The 17,186-nt window shown below is 36.2% G+C and overlaps 1 protein-coding gene across 4 annotated transcripts in view; it reads right to left on the minus strand.

Moving 5' to 3' along the window:
• The window catches only part of UGGT1 (UDP-glucose glycoprotein glucosyltransferase 1), a 105,200-nt gene that overhangs the window by 39,409 nt on the left and 48,605 nt on the right, over nucleotides 1-17,186 (minus strand). For all 4 annotated transcript variants that reach the window (XM_072960774.1, XM_072960773.1, XM_072960775.1 and 1 more), the window contains one exon: nucleotides 13,535-13,699. In XM_072960774.1, the coding sequence (XP_072816875.1) occupies nucleotides 13,535-13,699 (165 nt within the window). The remainder of the gene's footprint in view (nucleotides 1-13,534; nucleotides 13,700-17,186) is intronic.

The following is a 17,186-nucleotide window of genomic DNA, read 5'->3' on the forward strand; positions in this document are numbered from 1 at the left end:
TATTTGATCTCTCCACTCGCCACTGCGCTCCTCCAGAAGCAAGCAAACTCTACAAATTAGTTAAGAGTTAACACAATTCCACCCTGAGATCTACTCATGGCTAGCAGCTTCTCTCCAAAGAAGAAAGCCAAATGCCTTGTCCCAAGCAGTTGCTATACTTTGTAATAAAAATCACCCCAAGCTTTTTTCAGTTGCAGGCATCCAAGTAATCCTACATTTCCAGAGTCACAGTTACACTGGGGGAGAAGAAATCATTTATCATTGATTCTTCCCCTTCATACCTCTCATATTATAGAAATATTTGTATTTCACGAAGGTGATTCTAGTGTAAATGGCTGTGAAACTTGTAAGTTTTTCACACTTAAAATATTTCATACAAAACCATATTTCCACATGATTTTCAGGGGGAATAGATGTGACTCAAATATACACAAGCCTTAAAAATTCCAATCAGACATCTTCTGTGGCTGCTTACCCCAAGAGAGATAACTCGCATACAAATTCTCAAACTATAAGCCAACAATGAGCGTATGAGCCAAGGACACAATTCAGAAGACTTACAAAGGTACTCGATGACTGTAAGCCCATGTATAAAACTTTGGTTTCTATTATATATCTGAAATGATTCCAATTAAAAGCCTAACTAGCTCGAGGTGGGCAATTTGACAACATCTATCAAAACTGTAAATGTACATACCTTTTAATGCAGCCACTTACAAACACACAGACACACACACAGACATACACACACAGTAGTTGTTCCCAGAAAGAGAAGATGAGTGGCAGGGGAACAAGAGTGAATAAGTGACAGTTTCTTTTCACTTATATCTTTACACATGCTTTGAATTTCACCCTATCTGCGTATCATATCTTTTTATAGTGAATTTAGTGCAAAATTTAAAATGTACATTGCCCTCTGACACAATTCCAATCACTGGTATTTCTCAAAAAACTTACAAAGTACAAAGATGTACATGCTAGAATATTTATTGAGCACTATTTATAAAAGTGAAAATCTACAAGCAATATCCAACATGAGGGGATGAAATGACTGTTCACTCTTAAAAAGGAATACTATGCAGCAATCTAAAAGTTTTGAGGCAGAGTTGCTATGATCAGAAGTGCAGTGCTAAGATATATTCAATTAGAAAGGTAAGCTAAAAGGCTAAAAAATGCACCAAAAGTATATACAAATCAATATACATGGAGACACAGGGAAATATTCCTCTAGGGATTGAGATGAAAGAAAGAATTTTTATTTTTACTTTATACAATTTAATATTTCCCAAACTTACTAATTTCTAAATATGTGCAGAAGCACGTACGACTTTTGTCACGATATTTAAAATAAAACTTAACTGGATCAAACTAAAATTCTCACTGGCAATACAAAGGGATACAGAGGAAAACTAGTATTCAAAGAGGGAATAATGTTTGAAAATGATCATTCTCTTAAGCCACAGATATGTTAGTACCTGAAAAACAGGAAAAGGAAACTTCAGAATTTTTACATCCAATAATGTTAAAGAGAAATGTGTTAAATGAAGGCTGAAAAATCAAAATGTTTGAATTATCTTTTACGTTTTCATTAATATCACTAAACAAAAAGAAATAAGGTAATCACCATTTCTTCTGAACTATTCTTAATTTTGGAAAATAAGTCAAATCCATGCAAATGAAAACTGTTTTCACATTTCATTCCAATAGCTCCATGAAGAACAAATTCCTTAACAACACTACTAGGATGTATCCTTATTCATGAGAAGACATGCAGTTGAATTTGGCCAATGACATTTCTTTGTGTGTGAATAAAGGCATTAACAGTCAGTATAAGAAGTAGCTTCTTTTTAAAATATTATTTTTTTTTAACAAATGATGTTGGGAAAACTGGATATCCACATGCAAAAGAATGAAGTGAGACCCTTACCTCACACCACATACAAAAATTAACTCAAAATAGACCAAAGGCATAAGCATAAGAGTTAAAACTATAAAATTCTTAGAAGAAAACATTAGAGGAAAATCTTCAAGACATTGAATTTGATTTCTTTGATATGAGACCAAAATCACAGGCAACAAAGAAAAAACAGATAAACAGGACTTCACCAAAACTAGTTTTAACATTAATAAATATTATACAAAAGTTATATGTGCTTCCACATATATTTAGAAAATACTAAATCTGAGAAATATTAAATTATATAAAGTAAAAATGGATCCCAATTTCTGGAGAAATGTTTCTGTGGTCTCCATCTATACTGATTTAGATATACTTATATGTGCATTTTTTAGCTTTTTAGCTTACCTTTCTAATTGAATACATCTCAGCACTGCATTTATGATCATAACAACTCTACCTCAATACTTTTAGATTGCTGCATAGTATTCCTTTTAAAGAGTGAACAATCATTTATTTCATCCCCTCACATTGTGCACTACTTGTAGAAACTTGTGCATAAAAGGACACTATCAAGAAAGTGAAAAGACAATTGAAAGAATGGAAGAAAATACTTGCAAATCATATGTTTGATAAGGGATAATATCAAAAATACCTAAAGAACTCCTACACTCCAACATCCAAAAACCTCAATCCGTTTCGAAAATGGACAAAGGACCCGGACAGATGTTTCCACAGAGAAGATACACAAATGGCTAATAAGCACCTGAAAAGATGTTCAGTCTCATTAGTATTTTTGGAAATATGAATCAAAACCATAATGGGATACCATTTCGCACCATCCAGAATGGCTATAATCAAAATAACAGAAACTGACAGGTATTGGTGAGCATGTGGAAGAATGGGCATTTTTGTACATCTGCTGGTGGGAATGTAAAACAGTATAGCTGCTATGAAAAAGTCTGCTGGTTCCTCAAAATGTTAAACACAGAATTACCATATATGACCCAGCAATTCCACTTCTAGGTCTATATCAAAAAGAATTGAAAGCAAGGTCTTGAGCAGGTATTTGTACACCAATGTTCATAGCAGCATTATTCACAATAGCCCAAGGGGGAAAACAACCCAAATGTCCATCAACACACGAATGAATAAACCAAACGTGATATACATATCATTCAACGTTAACAGGAAGGAAATTCTAATACGTGCTGCAACATGTATGAATCTTAAAATAAGCAAAACACAAAAGTGACAAATACTGCATGATGTTACTTACACAAAATATCTGGAATAGGCAAACTCACAGACAAAGAAAGTAGAATAGTGGTTGCCAGGGGAGAGGGCAATGAAGAGTTATTTTGGAACGGGTAGACAGTTGCTCTTTAGGACGGAAAAAAAGTTCTGGAGATGGATAGTGGTAATAGCTGCACAACATTGTGAATGTACTCGATGGTGCTAAACTGTATCCTCAAAAATGGTCAAATGGTAAAATTTTATGTTTTGTGTATTTTACTACAATAGATTCTTAAATATACATATTTCTCCTTAGGGTTACTGTTATATGAATATTATACAATAAAATAGTATTTGAGAGTGACATTCAGCAGAAATGGCAGAGTAAAGATCTTTGAAAAACCTCTCCCCCTAAAGCATCAGGAACACTAGGGGAAAAAAAATTGTCAAATCAAACTTTTTCAAAACTCTGGAAACTAACTAAAGGCTTGCAGAATTCCAGGGGACTTTTATTCAAGAAAAAGGCTGAATAGGAAAAGTAACCCTTATGACATTTTGACTTGCCCTATTACTCTCTACCTCTCCCCAGCTACGCAGGAACCTCAAAAACCAACAGCCCTGCAATAAAGGTGAAAACCAGCAGACTAGGAAAATTCCCAGGCATTCTCTTCATTTGAGCTGAATCAGACCTTACTCAGTGCCAAGTGTCTTTTCCCTGGAGGTGTTTGTCAAAAACAATCAGGGATAACTGCTTAATGTCTCAGATGCTTAAGTGGTGATGGCAGTTGGAATGAATACAAAGCTGGTGAAAGAAACAGAAGAAAAATTTAGGGAATGAGATGTCTACAAGGGGTCTTGAAAAGCGCTCATATTCCTTGGACTCTGCATACCCCAGCATGTATACAGACACCTTTGGGAAAAACTGGAAGACTTTTTTGGATTCATGCATTTAAGAAAATTTCTGTTTATTCGTTAGGTGACAATTAGCTAATAAACAGAGACTTAAGAGGTCACACATGACCAAAAAAATACATATTTTAAAGTCACTAAATACAGTCAAGTCACTAAACAAACAACAACTGCAACAACAACAAACCTTGGTAGGGCAAAGACTGATTTTTAGAGGTGTCACATGCCATTAATTAAAGCGTCCAGTTAACAACAAATTTTGGAGACATATAAAGAAACAAAAATGTGACCCATACTCACGAAAAGAAGCAGTTGGTACATACTACTCCTGAGAAACCCCAAGCATTGGACTCACTACACAAAGTTTTTAAATCAATTATTTAAATATATTCAAAGAACTAAAAGAAATTCTGTCTAGCAAACTAAAGGAAAGTTTGAGATTTATGTCTCACCAAATAGATGATACGAATAAAGAGAAAGAAATTAAGGAAAAGAAACAAATAGAAAACTGGAGTTAAAAATATAATAACTGAGGTGAAATATTCACTAGAAGGGCTAAAAAGAAGATTCTAGCTGACAGTAAAAAGAAATCAGTGAACTTGAAGATACAGCAATTGAGATTATCCAGTCTAAGGAACAGAGAGAAAGAGACCTGTGGGACAGTAGATGGTATCAATATATGCATATATTTCAGAAGGAGAAGGGAGAAACAAAGGACCAGTGCGTAATAAAGAGTTTGGCTAGCTCCCTGGTTCCTGGGAAGTAACCTCTTAATCCGGAAATTTCCTGGAAGGTAGGAGTGGTGTCTTTGTTATTTACGGAGGGCCCCAAAGACCACATTTGATAGTTTATACTAAGGAGGTGGTTCATGGTGGGCCCTCAGTTCATGCTAACAAGATGACTCAGAATGGAAGCTGCCTAGGCCAGAAAGACCAATAATGTGATTAGAGGATTGGAGTGTTGCTGTTTTCTTTTAAGTTAAGTATAGTCGGTCACAATGTGTCAGTTTCTGGTGTTCAGCACAATGTCCCAGGCATGCATATGGTTTTGAGCAGCATGACCTCCACAAACAGGAGAGGGGCTGGGGACCGAGTTCAGCTACATGGCCAATGATTCAATCAATAGTTGCTATGGACTGAAGCCCCAGTAAAAACTCTGAACACCAAAATTTGGCAGAACTTCCCTGGTTGGCAGGACCCCACATGTTATCTCACATCAGTGACCTGGGAGGGTAATGTAACCAGACTTCATGGGGAAAAGACACAGAATTTTTAGGTTCCAAGCTTTCCCAGACTTGCCCTATGCACCTCATTCTTTGGCTGGTTCTGATACATATTCTTTTATTAAATAACACTAATCGGAAAGATAGCACTGTGCTGAGTTCTGTAAGACATTCCAGCCAATTAACAAAACTGAGATAGCCCTTGCAGTCGTGGCCAGCTGATCATAAGCAAGGGTGGCGTGGGGACCTCGGAACTTGTGGCTGTTGTCTAAAGTGAAGACAATCTTGGGGAGGACCATGTCCTCAGTCTATTAAGACTATGGCCTAACTCTGAGCAGTGTGGTGTCAGAAGTCATAAAAGGCCAAAAGACTATTAGAAGAAATAAAGGATAAAAAGTTCCCAGATTTGATGGAAAACATTAATTTATATATCTAAGAAATGTGATAGGGTATATCCATATAATGTATGATTTCTCAACCTCAGCACTATTGACATTTTGGACTAGATAACTCTCTGGAAGGGAAGGGACTGCCAGGTGCATTATAAGATGTCTAGCAGGGTTCATGGCTCTTACTCACTAGATGCCAGCAGCACCCCTCCCATCCCCCAGAACCAATAATGTCTCCTCACACTGCCAAATGTGCCAAGTGAGGCAAAACCGCTCCTGATTGAGACCCACTGATGTGATGGATACTATACAGGTATCTAAAAAAACTGAGAATACTCTATGAACCGAACTAGAAAGACCTATAATTTAGAGTTTGCTAAGTGAAAAAGCCAAGGTACAGAATAGTTACATAATATACTACCACTTTTGAATAAAGGTTAGAAAGGAGTAAATATTCATTTAGCAAAACACAAAAATACTTTGGAATAATTCAGAGAATCCTGAAGCACACTAAGATTTTCTTTGCCTACACACTGGTTTGGGTTCCTGAAACGTGTACAGTCAGTCATGTTTTGAAAAATGAAAAATTAAGAGAGTAGAAATACTGTAGGGAGGGAAGAGAAGGAAGGTACAACAAGTACGAAAAACTCAAGAGCTCCACACCTAGACAGAATTACTAAGTGTCAAAAGTGAAAGACAGAAGAGGATCCCCAAACAGGAAGAGAGAACAGACTCCTCAACAGACCAGCTCCTCAATAAGATTAACAGCTGATTTCTCAAGACAAACCACAGAGATCAAAAGGCAACAGAATGACAAAGTGCTGAAAAGACTGTCAATCAACAATTCTATACCCAAGCAAATTATTGTTCAAAAATGAAGGGTAAATGAACAATTCCCAGATAAACAAAAATGTAGAGAATTTATCACTGGCAGACCTAACCTACAATAAATACTCAGGTCACTGCTTCAGGCTAAAATGAAAAGGAGCAAGCCAATAACCCAAATCCACACAATAATTAAGAGCATGAGTAAAAGTAACTATATAGGTAAATATATAGAGTATAAATACATTTTTATTTGAAACCCTTTTCTTCTATCTCATTTAAAAGCCAACTGTAAAAGGCAATAGTTATAAACCAATGCTAATGGGCATATAATGTGGAAAGATGTCATTTATATGACAATAGCAACATAAAGAAGGGGCTAAATAAAGCTATATAAGAGCTAAGTTCTTCTATATTATTGAAGTCAAGTTGATATAAAAAACATCAATATACTTAAATCTACAAATACTAAATAATGAGGATTACACACCATAACAGTGGGATTTACCCCAGGAATTCAAAGTTAGGCCAACATATAAGACCAATCAACGTAACACATCATATTAACAGATGAAGGACAAAAACCACATGATCATCTCAATAGAAATACAGAAAAAGTATATGACAAATTCCAACACATTTTAATGAAAAAAAAAAACACTCAACAAATTGATAATAGAAACATCCATAAACCAAAAAAAGAAATTTGCAAAAAACAAAAACAAAAGCCAACAGCTAATATCACATGTCCTGGTGAGTGACTGAGAGCTTTCTCCCCTGAGATCAAGAACAAACAAAGAATAAAATTCAACACCCATTTATGATAAAAACTCTCGCCAAAGTGGGTATAGAGGGAACATATCTCAACATAATAAAAGCTATATATGACAAACCTACAGCCAGCATAGTTCTCAACGGTGAAAAACTCAAAAGCTTCCCACTAAAATCTGGGACAAGACAAGGATGCCCACTATCACCACTCCTATTCAACATAGTCCTGGAAGTCCTAGCCACAGCAATCAGGCAAGAGAAAGAAATAAAAGGGATCCAAATTGGAAAAGAAGAGGTAAAAGTGTCATTATATGCTGATGACATGTTACTATATATAGAAAACCCTAAAAGGTCCACACAAAAGCTACTAGAGCTGATCGAAGAATTCAGCAAGGTAGCAGGTTACAAAATTAATGTTCAAAAATCAGTTGCATTTCTTTACACTAACGATAAATCAACAGAAAAAGAAAGTAAAGAAACAATCCCCTTTAAAATAGCACCCAAAGTAATAAAATATCTGGGAATAAATCTAACCAAGGAGGTGAAAGAATTATACACAGAAAACTATAAACCATTGATGAAGGAAATTAAAGAAGACTTTAAAAAATGGAAAGATATTCCATGCTCTTGGATTGGAAGAATCAATATTGTTAAAATGGTCACCCTGCCCAAGGCAATCTACAGATTTAATGCAATCCCTATCCAATTACCCAGGACATATTTCACAGAACTAGAACAAATCATAATAAAATTTATATGGAACCACCAAAGACCTAGAATTGCTAAAGCATTACTGAAGAGAAAGAAAGAGGCTGGAGGAATGACTCTCCCAGACTTCAGACAATACTATAGAGCTACAGTCATCAAGACAGCATGGTACTGGTACCAAAACAGACATATGGACCAATGGAACAGAATAGAGAACCCAGAAATGAACCCACAAACCTTCGGTCAACTAATCTTCAACAAAGGAGGCAAGAATATACAATGGAATAAAGACAGTCTCTTCAGCAAATGGTGTTGGGAAAACTGGACAGCAGCATGTAAAACAATGAAGCTAGAACACACCCTTACACCATATACAAAAATCAACTCAAAATGGATTAAAGACTTAAACATAAGACAAGATACAATAAACTTCCTAGAGAAAAACATAGGCAAAACATTATCTGACATACATTTCAAAAATTTTCTCCTAGAAGAAATAAAAGCAAGAATAAACAAATGGGACCTAATGAAACTTACAAGCTTCTGCAGAGCAAAGGAAACCAGAAATAAAACAAGAAGAAAACCTACGGAATGGGAGAAAATTTTTGCAAGTGAAACCGACAAAGGCTTGATCTCCAAAATATATAAGCAGCTCATACGACTCAATAAGAAAAAAATAAACAACCCAATCCAAAACTGGGCAGAAGACCTAAACAAGCAATTCTCCAAGGAAGACATACAAATGATCAAAAAGCACATGAAAAAATGCTCAATGTCACTAATTATCAGAGAAATGCAAATCAAAACTACAATGAGGTATCACCTAACACCAGTCAGAATGGCCGTCATTCAAAAATCCAAAAATGACAAATGCTGGAAAGGCTGTGGAGAAAGGGGAACCCTCCTACACTGCTGGTGGGAATGCAGTTTGGTGCAGCCACTATGGAAAACAGTGTGGAGATTCCTCAAAAGACTAGGAATAGACTTACCATATGACCCAGGAATCCCACTCCTGGGCTTGTATTCAGAAGGAAATCTACTTCAGGATGACACCTGCACTCCAATGTTCATAGCAGCACTATTTACAATAGCCAAAACATGGAAACAGCCTAAATGTCCATCAACAGGTGACTGGATAAAGAAGAGGTGGTATATTTATACAATGGAATACTACTCAGCCATAAAAACCGACAACATAATGCCATTTGCAGCAACATGGATGCTCCTAGAGAATGTCATTCTAAGTGAAGTAAGCCAGAAAGAGAAAGAAAAATACCATATGAGATCGCTCATATGTGGAATCTAAAGACTCATGGACAGAGAATACAGACTTGTGGTTACCAGGGGGGTAGAGTGTGGGAAGGGATAGACTGGGATTTCAAAATTGTAGAATAGATAAACAAGATTACACTGTATAGCACAGGGAAATATACACAAAATGTTATGATAAATCACAGAGAAAAAAATGTGACAATGAGTGTGTATATGTCCATGAATGACTGAAAAATTGTGCTGAACACTGGAATTTGACACAACATTGTAAAATGATTATAAATCAATAAAAAATGTTAAAAAAAAAAAAGAACAAACAAAGATGTTCACTCTTACTACTCCCATTCAACACAGTATGTACAAGAAGCTCTAGTCAAGGGAATGGAAGGGGAAAGGGAAGAGCATCCCAATCAGAAAGGAAGAATCAAAACCACCTCTATTTGCAGATGACATGTCCTTGTCATCTGAAAGATGACAGTATTTTCCATACAGAAAATGTTAAAGAACCCACACATACACAAAAAGAATACACAAAAATAGTAGCATTAATAAACAAGTTCAACATGGTTGCAGCATGTAAGAACAATATACAAAAATCAATTGCATTTCTATTTACTATCAATGAGCTGTCCAAAAATTAAACTAAGAAACTAATTTACATCAAAAAAGGCAAAATACTAAGGAATAAACTTAACAAAAGAAGTGTAAGATTTCTTTATTGAAAACTACAAAACATCACTGAAGGAAAGTAACAAGACCTAAATAAATGGAAATACATCCTATATTTATGGGTTGGAAGATGCAGGATTGTTAAGATCTCAATACTCCCCAAACTGATTTACAAATTCAATGCAATTCCTACCAAAATCCCAATGGCCCCACTTTTGCAGAAACTGACAAGTTGATCTTGAGTTTCACGTGGAACTGAATGAGACAGAGAAGAGTCAAACATTCTTCTCCTTTTTTTTTTAAGGAACACCAAAAGCTCATCCTGTATTTTTATTTAGATAAAAATCATTTCTCCAACATATTAAGGGCATAGTCAGGCTAAAGAATGGCCTTGTTTCTAGCAGGAGCCATGTCACACTACACAGCTGTGGTCATATTTATGGTGGCCTAGTCATTTTCTCTCAGTAGCCTACGTGAGTCCTTTACATTTGTGTAACTAAAGAGCCCAGATTGGGACTTTTTCTAAAAACGTTAGACTGCTCCAAAGCAGAAATGATGTCTCCACCTCCCAAAACTAAAAATTGTTTAAAGTTTTAAACAATTATACCCCAATTTCAAATCCTCCAGTTACACAACTTCCATGAGGAAGGGAGCACCCCAGCCGTCACCCTGCCACCAGGTATGTGGGTAAGCTCCTGTGTGCACACATGCATGCATGTGTTTTGTGTGTCCATCAAAGACTGGTAACAGGTACACAATCACAAATGGTGGCTAAGTCACAGTGAAGACTGTGGGCTATGTTAATTGTCTTTTATTTGCATTTTGGGGTTTCTTTTTGCTTGGATTTTTAAAGTTCACCTGAAGTTGAGCAAGCACAAAGCACACAAGCTAAGCTAAGCTTTAGGGGCTTTTGCTGGTTTTAAGCCCCTAATATTTTTTTTCTCTTCCCTCGATTTCTCCTAAAACAAAGCCCCACATGTCTGATTAATTAAAGTTAATCGGATTTTATTAGGTATTTTACAAATTTTACAAAGTGGCCTGATGCAAAATGGCAGATGGGGCCCACCTGATCACAGAGAGAAGCCAAGTGAAAAGAGAAGCCTGGAAAGCAAAGGTGTTCATTTAAATCAATGGGATCTGAAATTGGAAGATTTTGTTTCAAGAAACATTCATTTTAGCAAATAGTGAGTTGAAATTAGTGCTGTTTATTTAAAACTACATAATAAGTTTTGAAACCACAGGGGCATCTTAATTATCCTGTCTGTAGCTCACTCTTTGGACTTGATTCTGACTTCTTAAAAAGAAAATTTAAAAGTTTGGTTTTCTCTGTGCTTGAGCAGTTTTCTATCTGTCAGGTGGCCGATGGGCTGGTGCTTTTCAAAATACCTTTTTATTTCAAATTACCAGTGTAATGCATATTCATTGATGAAAATACCATACATACAGAAGAGTCCAAAGAAAAACAATCATCCGGAATTTCACCACGCTGTTCATGAAAATGTTGCTCATTTGAGGTGTTTACTTCCAGCCTAATACACACACACACACACACACGTACAGACACACCTACCTGTGAACACACCTACCCAGACACACTCACATACATTCAGTAACACTCTCAGCCTGGGCACAATGCTTTATAATCTGCTCGCTCTAACTTGGCAACAAGTCGTAAACATGTCTTGAGATATTCTTAGTTAGTATCTTTTAAATGGCTGCATTGTGCTCTGACGTAACATTGTATATTTAAGTTATTTCTAATTCTTCACTATCATAATGACTGCTTTGGTGTACATTTTTTTTGGTGTACATTTTTTTATTTATTATATACTTATGAAGTTTTTGTTCACAGAAGAACCAAACATTCTTAAAAAAAGAGAAAGTTGGAAAACTCACTTGATTATGACAGTAATCAAAACTGAAATACTCACATATGAAAAGATATATAGGTCAATGGAAAACAAGACCATCCCAAAATAAAGCTATACCTTAACAGGCAATTTATTTCTTATAAAGGCACCATGACAATTTAGTGGGGAAAGAGTTTTTTTTTTCAATAAATAGTGCTTGGGGCGGTTGAGCATCCAAAAAGCTATCCAGTTGTATGTTAAATTGGATTAAAAAAAAAAAAGGTGGATTCCTACCTCACTCCACATATGAAAATGAACTGAAGACAGATCAGAGAACTAAATGTTAAGAGAAAAAACTACAATATACTCAGAAGAGGAAAAAGAAATCTTCATGACCTAGGATTAAGCAGGTTTCTTACATGCGATAAAATGGCACAAGCAACAAAAGAAAAAAAGTAACTTGAACTTGATCAAAATTTAAAACATCTGTCCTATAAAAGACATTATCAATAAAGTAAACAGAAAAACTAGAAAATGAGAGAAAAGATTTGAAAATCATATATATAATAATAAGGAATTCATATCCAGAATACATAAAGAATTCTTACAACTAAACAGTAACAAAAGAAATAACCCAATTAAACACAGGCCAATAATCTGAATAAACATTTCTCCAAAGAGAAAATAAATGGTCAATAAGCACAGGAAAGAATGCTCAACGTCATTCGTGTGTGAGTAATGCAAATCAAAACCACAGTGAGATACCACTTCACACCTACTAGGCTATACCCAAAGACAGACGATACCAAGTGTTGGCTAGAATCTGGAGAAAGTGGAGCTGGTAGGAATGTTTAAGAGTGCAGCTGCTCTGGGAAAACAGTTTGGCAGTTCTGTTAAAAACAGAATTACTGTTAAAAACAAAATTACTACATAAGCAGGCAATTCCACTTCTAGGTGTATACCCAAGACAACTGACAATACATGTCTACACAAAAACGTGTCCACAATTGTTTACAGCAGAAGCATTATTCATAGTAAGCACAGATATGTATCAACTGGTGACTGGGCAAACAAAATATGGTTGCTATATCCACTTGAGGGACTATTATTTGACCATGAAAAGGAATGAAGTACTGACACATGCTCCAACAAGGATAAACCTTGCAAACATTATGCTAGGTGAAAGAAATCAGTCATGAAAGACCAGATAGTACATGAACCCCTTTATATAAAATGTTCGAAACAAGAAAATCCACAGAGACAGAAATTACATTCATGGTTGCCAGTAGGTAGACTAGGGGAAAATGGGGTGTGATTTCTACTGCATGTCAGGTTTATGAACCTAAAAATGTTCTCAAATTAGATGGAGGTGACAGTTTCAAAACTCTGTGTAAATACTAAAAACCACTGAATAGTCCACCTTGAAAGGCTGAGTTTTATGGCATGTAATTATATCTCAACAATAACCACATATATAAAACATTTGAATTTTTCTAAGTCAAAATTCCTTACAAGTAGAACAAATGCCTCTTAGAAATGCTATGTTCTTAAGAATTTTTAAAATAAAATTTAATCTTGAAGGCAATAAAATTAGCTATTTCAAAAATAATCTACAGAAAGTCTCATGGATATTTCCATTACAGCAGAGCTTGCTGGCAGTCTGCAAATCAGTTAGGAGTGGTGCATAGAAAACAGTGATCCTTAAAGAATTTTATGCCTACTACAGAGACGACACAAATATAAGCAAATCATTCTCTTTCAAAACCAGCCCTGAAGCACTACTTACCAAGTACACTGCTCTTTGGAAGAAGGTTGTGGTCTCCAGGATTTTGTGCATTGTGATGGTTTCCAACTCATCAGGGTCTAGCTGCTCCTTTTCAAAGGGCATGCCATTGAACAGAACGACAGGGAGTGGACCAACTCCCGTCTGCTCATAGTAGGCTCTTGCTTCCTGAAACACATGGACCCACAAACCACATTATTGTCCTTCATGGGACAAATGGAAGAAAGCATTCACACATATGTGTTTTAACAAGAAAAAAAATCAACAGAAGTATGGAAACCAAGAAATAACTAAAGAAAAAATTTTTAATATATAAAAAAAAAATCATACTTAGTATCCTACTAGGTAAAGCTGAGTTTAAATGACTGTATTTTAAATAAAATAAAACCTTGCAAATTAGGAAGTGGTTGAAGGTGAGGGAAAGGTGATTTTAAGCAGTCCAGACTACCAGACCTGAATTACATCACTACAGCCAAAGCTACTTAAACGGCCTTTCCGCAGTGACGGAGATACTCTATCCCCACTGTCCAAGGCAGCAGCCACTAATGACATGTAGCTATTGAGCACATGAAATTCATTAATTTCCATGTTAAAAACCATGTGTGGCCACAGGCTACCATAACGGGCAGCACAGGTATAAACTCTCATAAGTTATTAGGCAGATAACTTAAGATGAAATGTTTATACCCAATTCTAAATTAAAAAGGGTCCCTATTACTAAAAAAGAAATTACATCTATAGAAAACCAAACAAGGTTGGTGGGAAAACAGTGCTCAAAAGTCACTCTAAAATATACGAAACTCAATCTTTTTCCTTCTCCAGGACAAAAGAGGTTCCCTGGCAGGAAACACCAGGCAAATACATCTGTGGTGGCAAATGTATCTGGGACTTTTCCAACTATCAGCACACGTATATTTCTCCAGGTATCTGGGGGACATCTCCACTATTTCAAGGAAGTTCATAAAATCTCAATTTTTAAAATTAAAAAACCTCAATTTTAATAACTTTGAGTTTTGAAAATCAATCCCCCAAGAAAACAAAACAAAACCCACATTATAACTTTCAGTGACAATAAGAAGTAAGTAACACTGCTTTTCTCTGGAAGTGGCAACTGATCAAGAGTCAAGGGCGGGAGGTAGATGTTTTTGACTATACATTTTCCATTTTTACAACTTGCAAATAGATTATCAGACCAAATAACAGAATGCAGGCCAATTATCAAAGAGTCACACTTAAAAGTTACATGTGAGAGTGTCTGTCAATTGATCACTACAAATGTTAATTATACATAATTTTAAAACATTAACTACAGGGAAAGTCATGAATGAGCCATTCATGAATGATAACTGAGATTAATAAAGACTCAAGAGTTAATATGCCAAATGTAAAATGTCTACATGTATAAGTTAGAACTTTTCTCAAGTACTACTATCTACTGGCTTTGAAAGATAAATGTGCACCCCTCAGACTATATTCTCTTCAGTTTAAAAGATGTACTTTAATTGTACTACCTCATTTTAGAAATAATTACTTCTTTCAAATATCAGAATCAGAAGATGACATAACTTCAAATTTATAACAAAAGGTAGATATTTGTCAGCATAATAACATTTGCTAAATGCACTCATTCTTCTCTTTTAAAAAAAATGCACTCATTTCTTCTTTTCAGAATACTCTATTTTCCTGGGCTTTTTCATATGGAGGGGTGGTACGGTTCTTGCGACTTAAAAAATCTTACTGATACTTAGATTCTTAGAACCTCTGGGAATCTTACAACATCCTTCTCTTGAGAGTACATGTCTACTTCAATAGCTGGGGAATTATGCTCTGTACATACGAGAAGGGCCTCTAGTCAACACAGATGAGGAAAATGGCCAGGTCTGAGAAGCTACTAAGGACCGAGTTCTGTGATACTCCCGACTGATTCTTCAGCAAAATCAAGATGTCGGTGTATTAAAGACAACATTTAAAAATATCCTTTCCCCCAGTTGCCCACTGTATTCAATATTTTTCAAGCAACTACTTTGATGGAGCAATCATCCACGAAAAAAAAGGCAACATGTACTGTTCCTTCAACAGGATGATAGAAAACTAGAGCTAAGCATTAAGAAAAAAAAATTCCAAATGTGAAATATGACAAAATTCTATTAATTTCCTCAAATATTCCCAAAGTGTCCTTCTTTTCTTTTATTTTACCTTTTCTTTTTCTACAGAGCACTACTCATGCTGTTTGTGAAAATGTGACAGATCACTGGGTGCCCATATCAACAGTATTTTATTTTTTAAAAAACATAAAAGGTAAGTGACTGAACAGAAGGTTGGAATACAGTAGTGGAACCATTTTCAGTCTAAACTGAGGAGATCTCCTGACCAGCTTCAACTCCAAACCTGGCTGGATATATCATAAAACAAGGAGATTTAACACTGAAGCAGGAATGATATTACCAGCATCATGGCTGGATATGATGTCCCTCATCGCTGTCTCCCACCCAGAACAACAGCGATTCAGCATTCATCTATGGATGCATCCAAGTGTCTCAGTGGGAGCTTTGAGATCCAGCACCAGAGAAGTGTCACCCACTTGTAACAGGTAACAGGCAGGTAACAGGCAGACAGGCTTTGACCTTGACTGTGGACTCTGCATTGGCCCATGAGCTGGCTCCAGGCCACAGCCTGGGAACCTCAGGGAAAAATTGTCTTAATTAATCACCTACAGACAAGGGAGCCTTCGTGGAAGTCTAGGTTTGCAGAAGAGGAGTTCCAGGACACCATTAGAGCAAAAAGATATGAGTTTGGACACAGTGGAGAGGGTCAGAGAAACAGTCTGACTTTACTCACACCACCCCTCTCCCAAGACAGCACTGTTTAGAGCTGTGAGACATCTTCTGGGCCCATGATTTCTCCTACAGGGGAAGTGAGGGCAAATGATTGAGTGCTCAACATCCCCAGCTATGTGAGATGCCGTCAAAGAGGCTCATTTCTCTACCTCTCCACCCAGAACACCAAACTGTGAGCTGCCTCACCAGGTAGCCGGGAGGGCAGCAGACAGTGCTCGAAGGGAGCTTTTGCACAGCAAAGGAAACCACTGACAAAGTGTAAAAGCAACCTACTGAATGGGAGTAAATATTTGCAAATGCATGACCAGTAAGGGGTCAATATTCAAAATATACAGTTTATACAACACAACATTAAAAAATACTAAACAACCCAATTAAAAAACAGGCAGAAGACCTGAACAGACATTTTTCCAAACAGGACATGCAGGTGGTCAACAGGCACATGAAAAAAATGTTCAATATCACAAATCATCAGGAAATGAAAATCAAAACCACAGTGACACATCACCTTACACCTATCAGAATGGCTGTCATCAAAAAGACAAAAAAAAGTTGATGAGCACATAGAGAAAAGGGAACCCTCTTGCACTGTTGGTAGGAAAGTAAATTGTTGCAGCCACTATTGAAAACAGTATGGAGATTCCTTAAAAAATTCATAGAACTACCATACAATCCAGCATTTCCACACCTGGTTATTTATTCAAAGAAAACGAAAACACTAATCAAAAAAAAAAAAACATGTGTACCCCTATGTTCATCACAGCATTATTTACAACAACCAAGATACTGAAACAACCTTAACGTCCACCAATGGATGA

Source organism: Vicugna pacos, chromosome 5, assembly GCF_048564905.1.
Source record: "Vicugna pacos chromosome 5, VicPac4, whole genome shotgun sequence".
NCBI classification, from domain to species: domain Eukaryota; kingdom Metazoa; phylum Chordata; class Mammalia; order Artiodactyla; family Camelidae; genus Vicugna; species Vicugna pacos.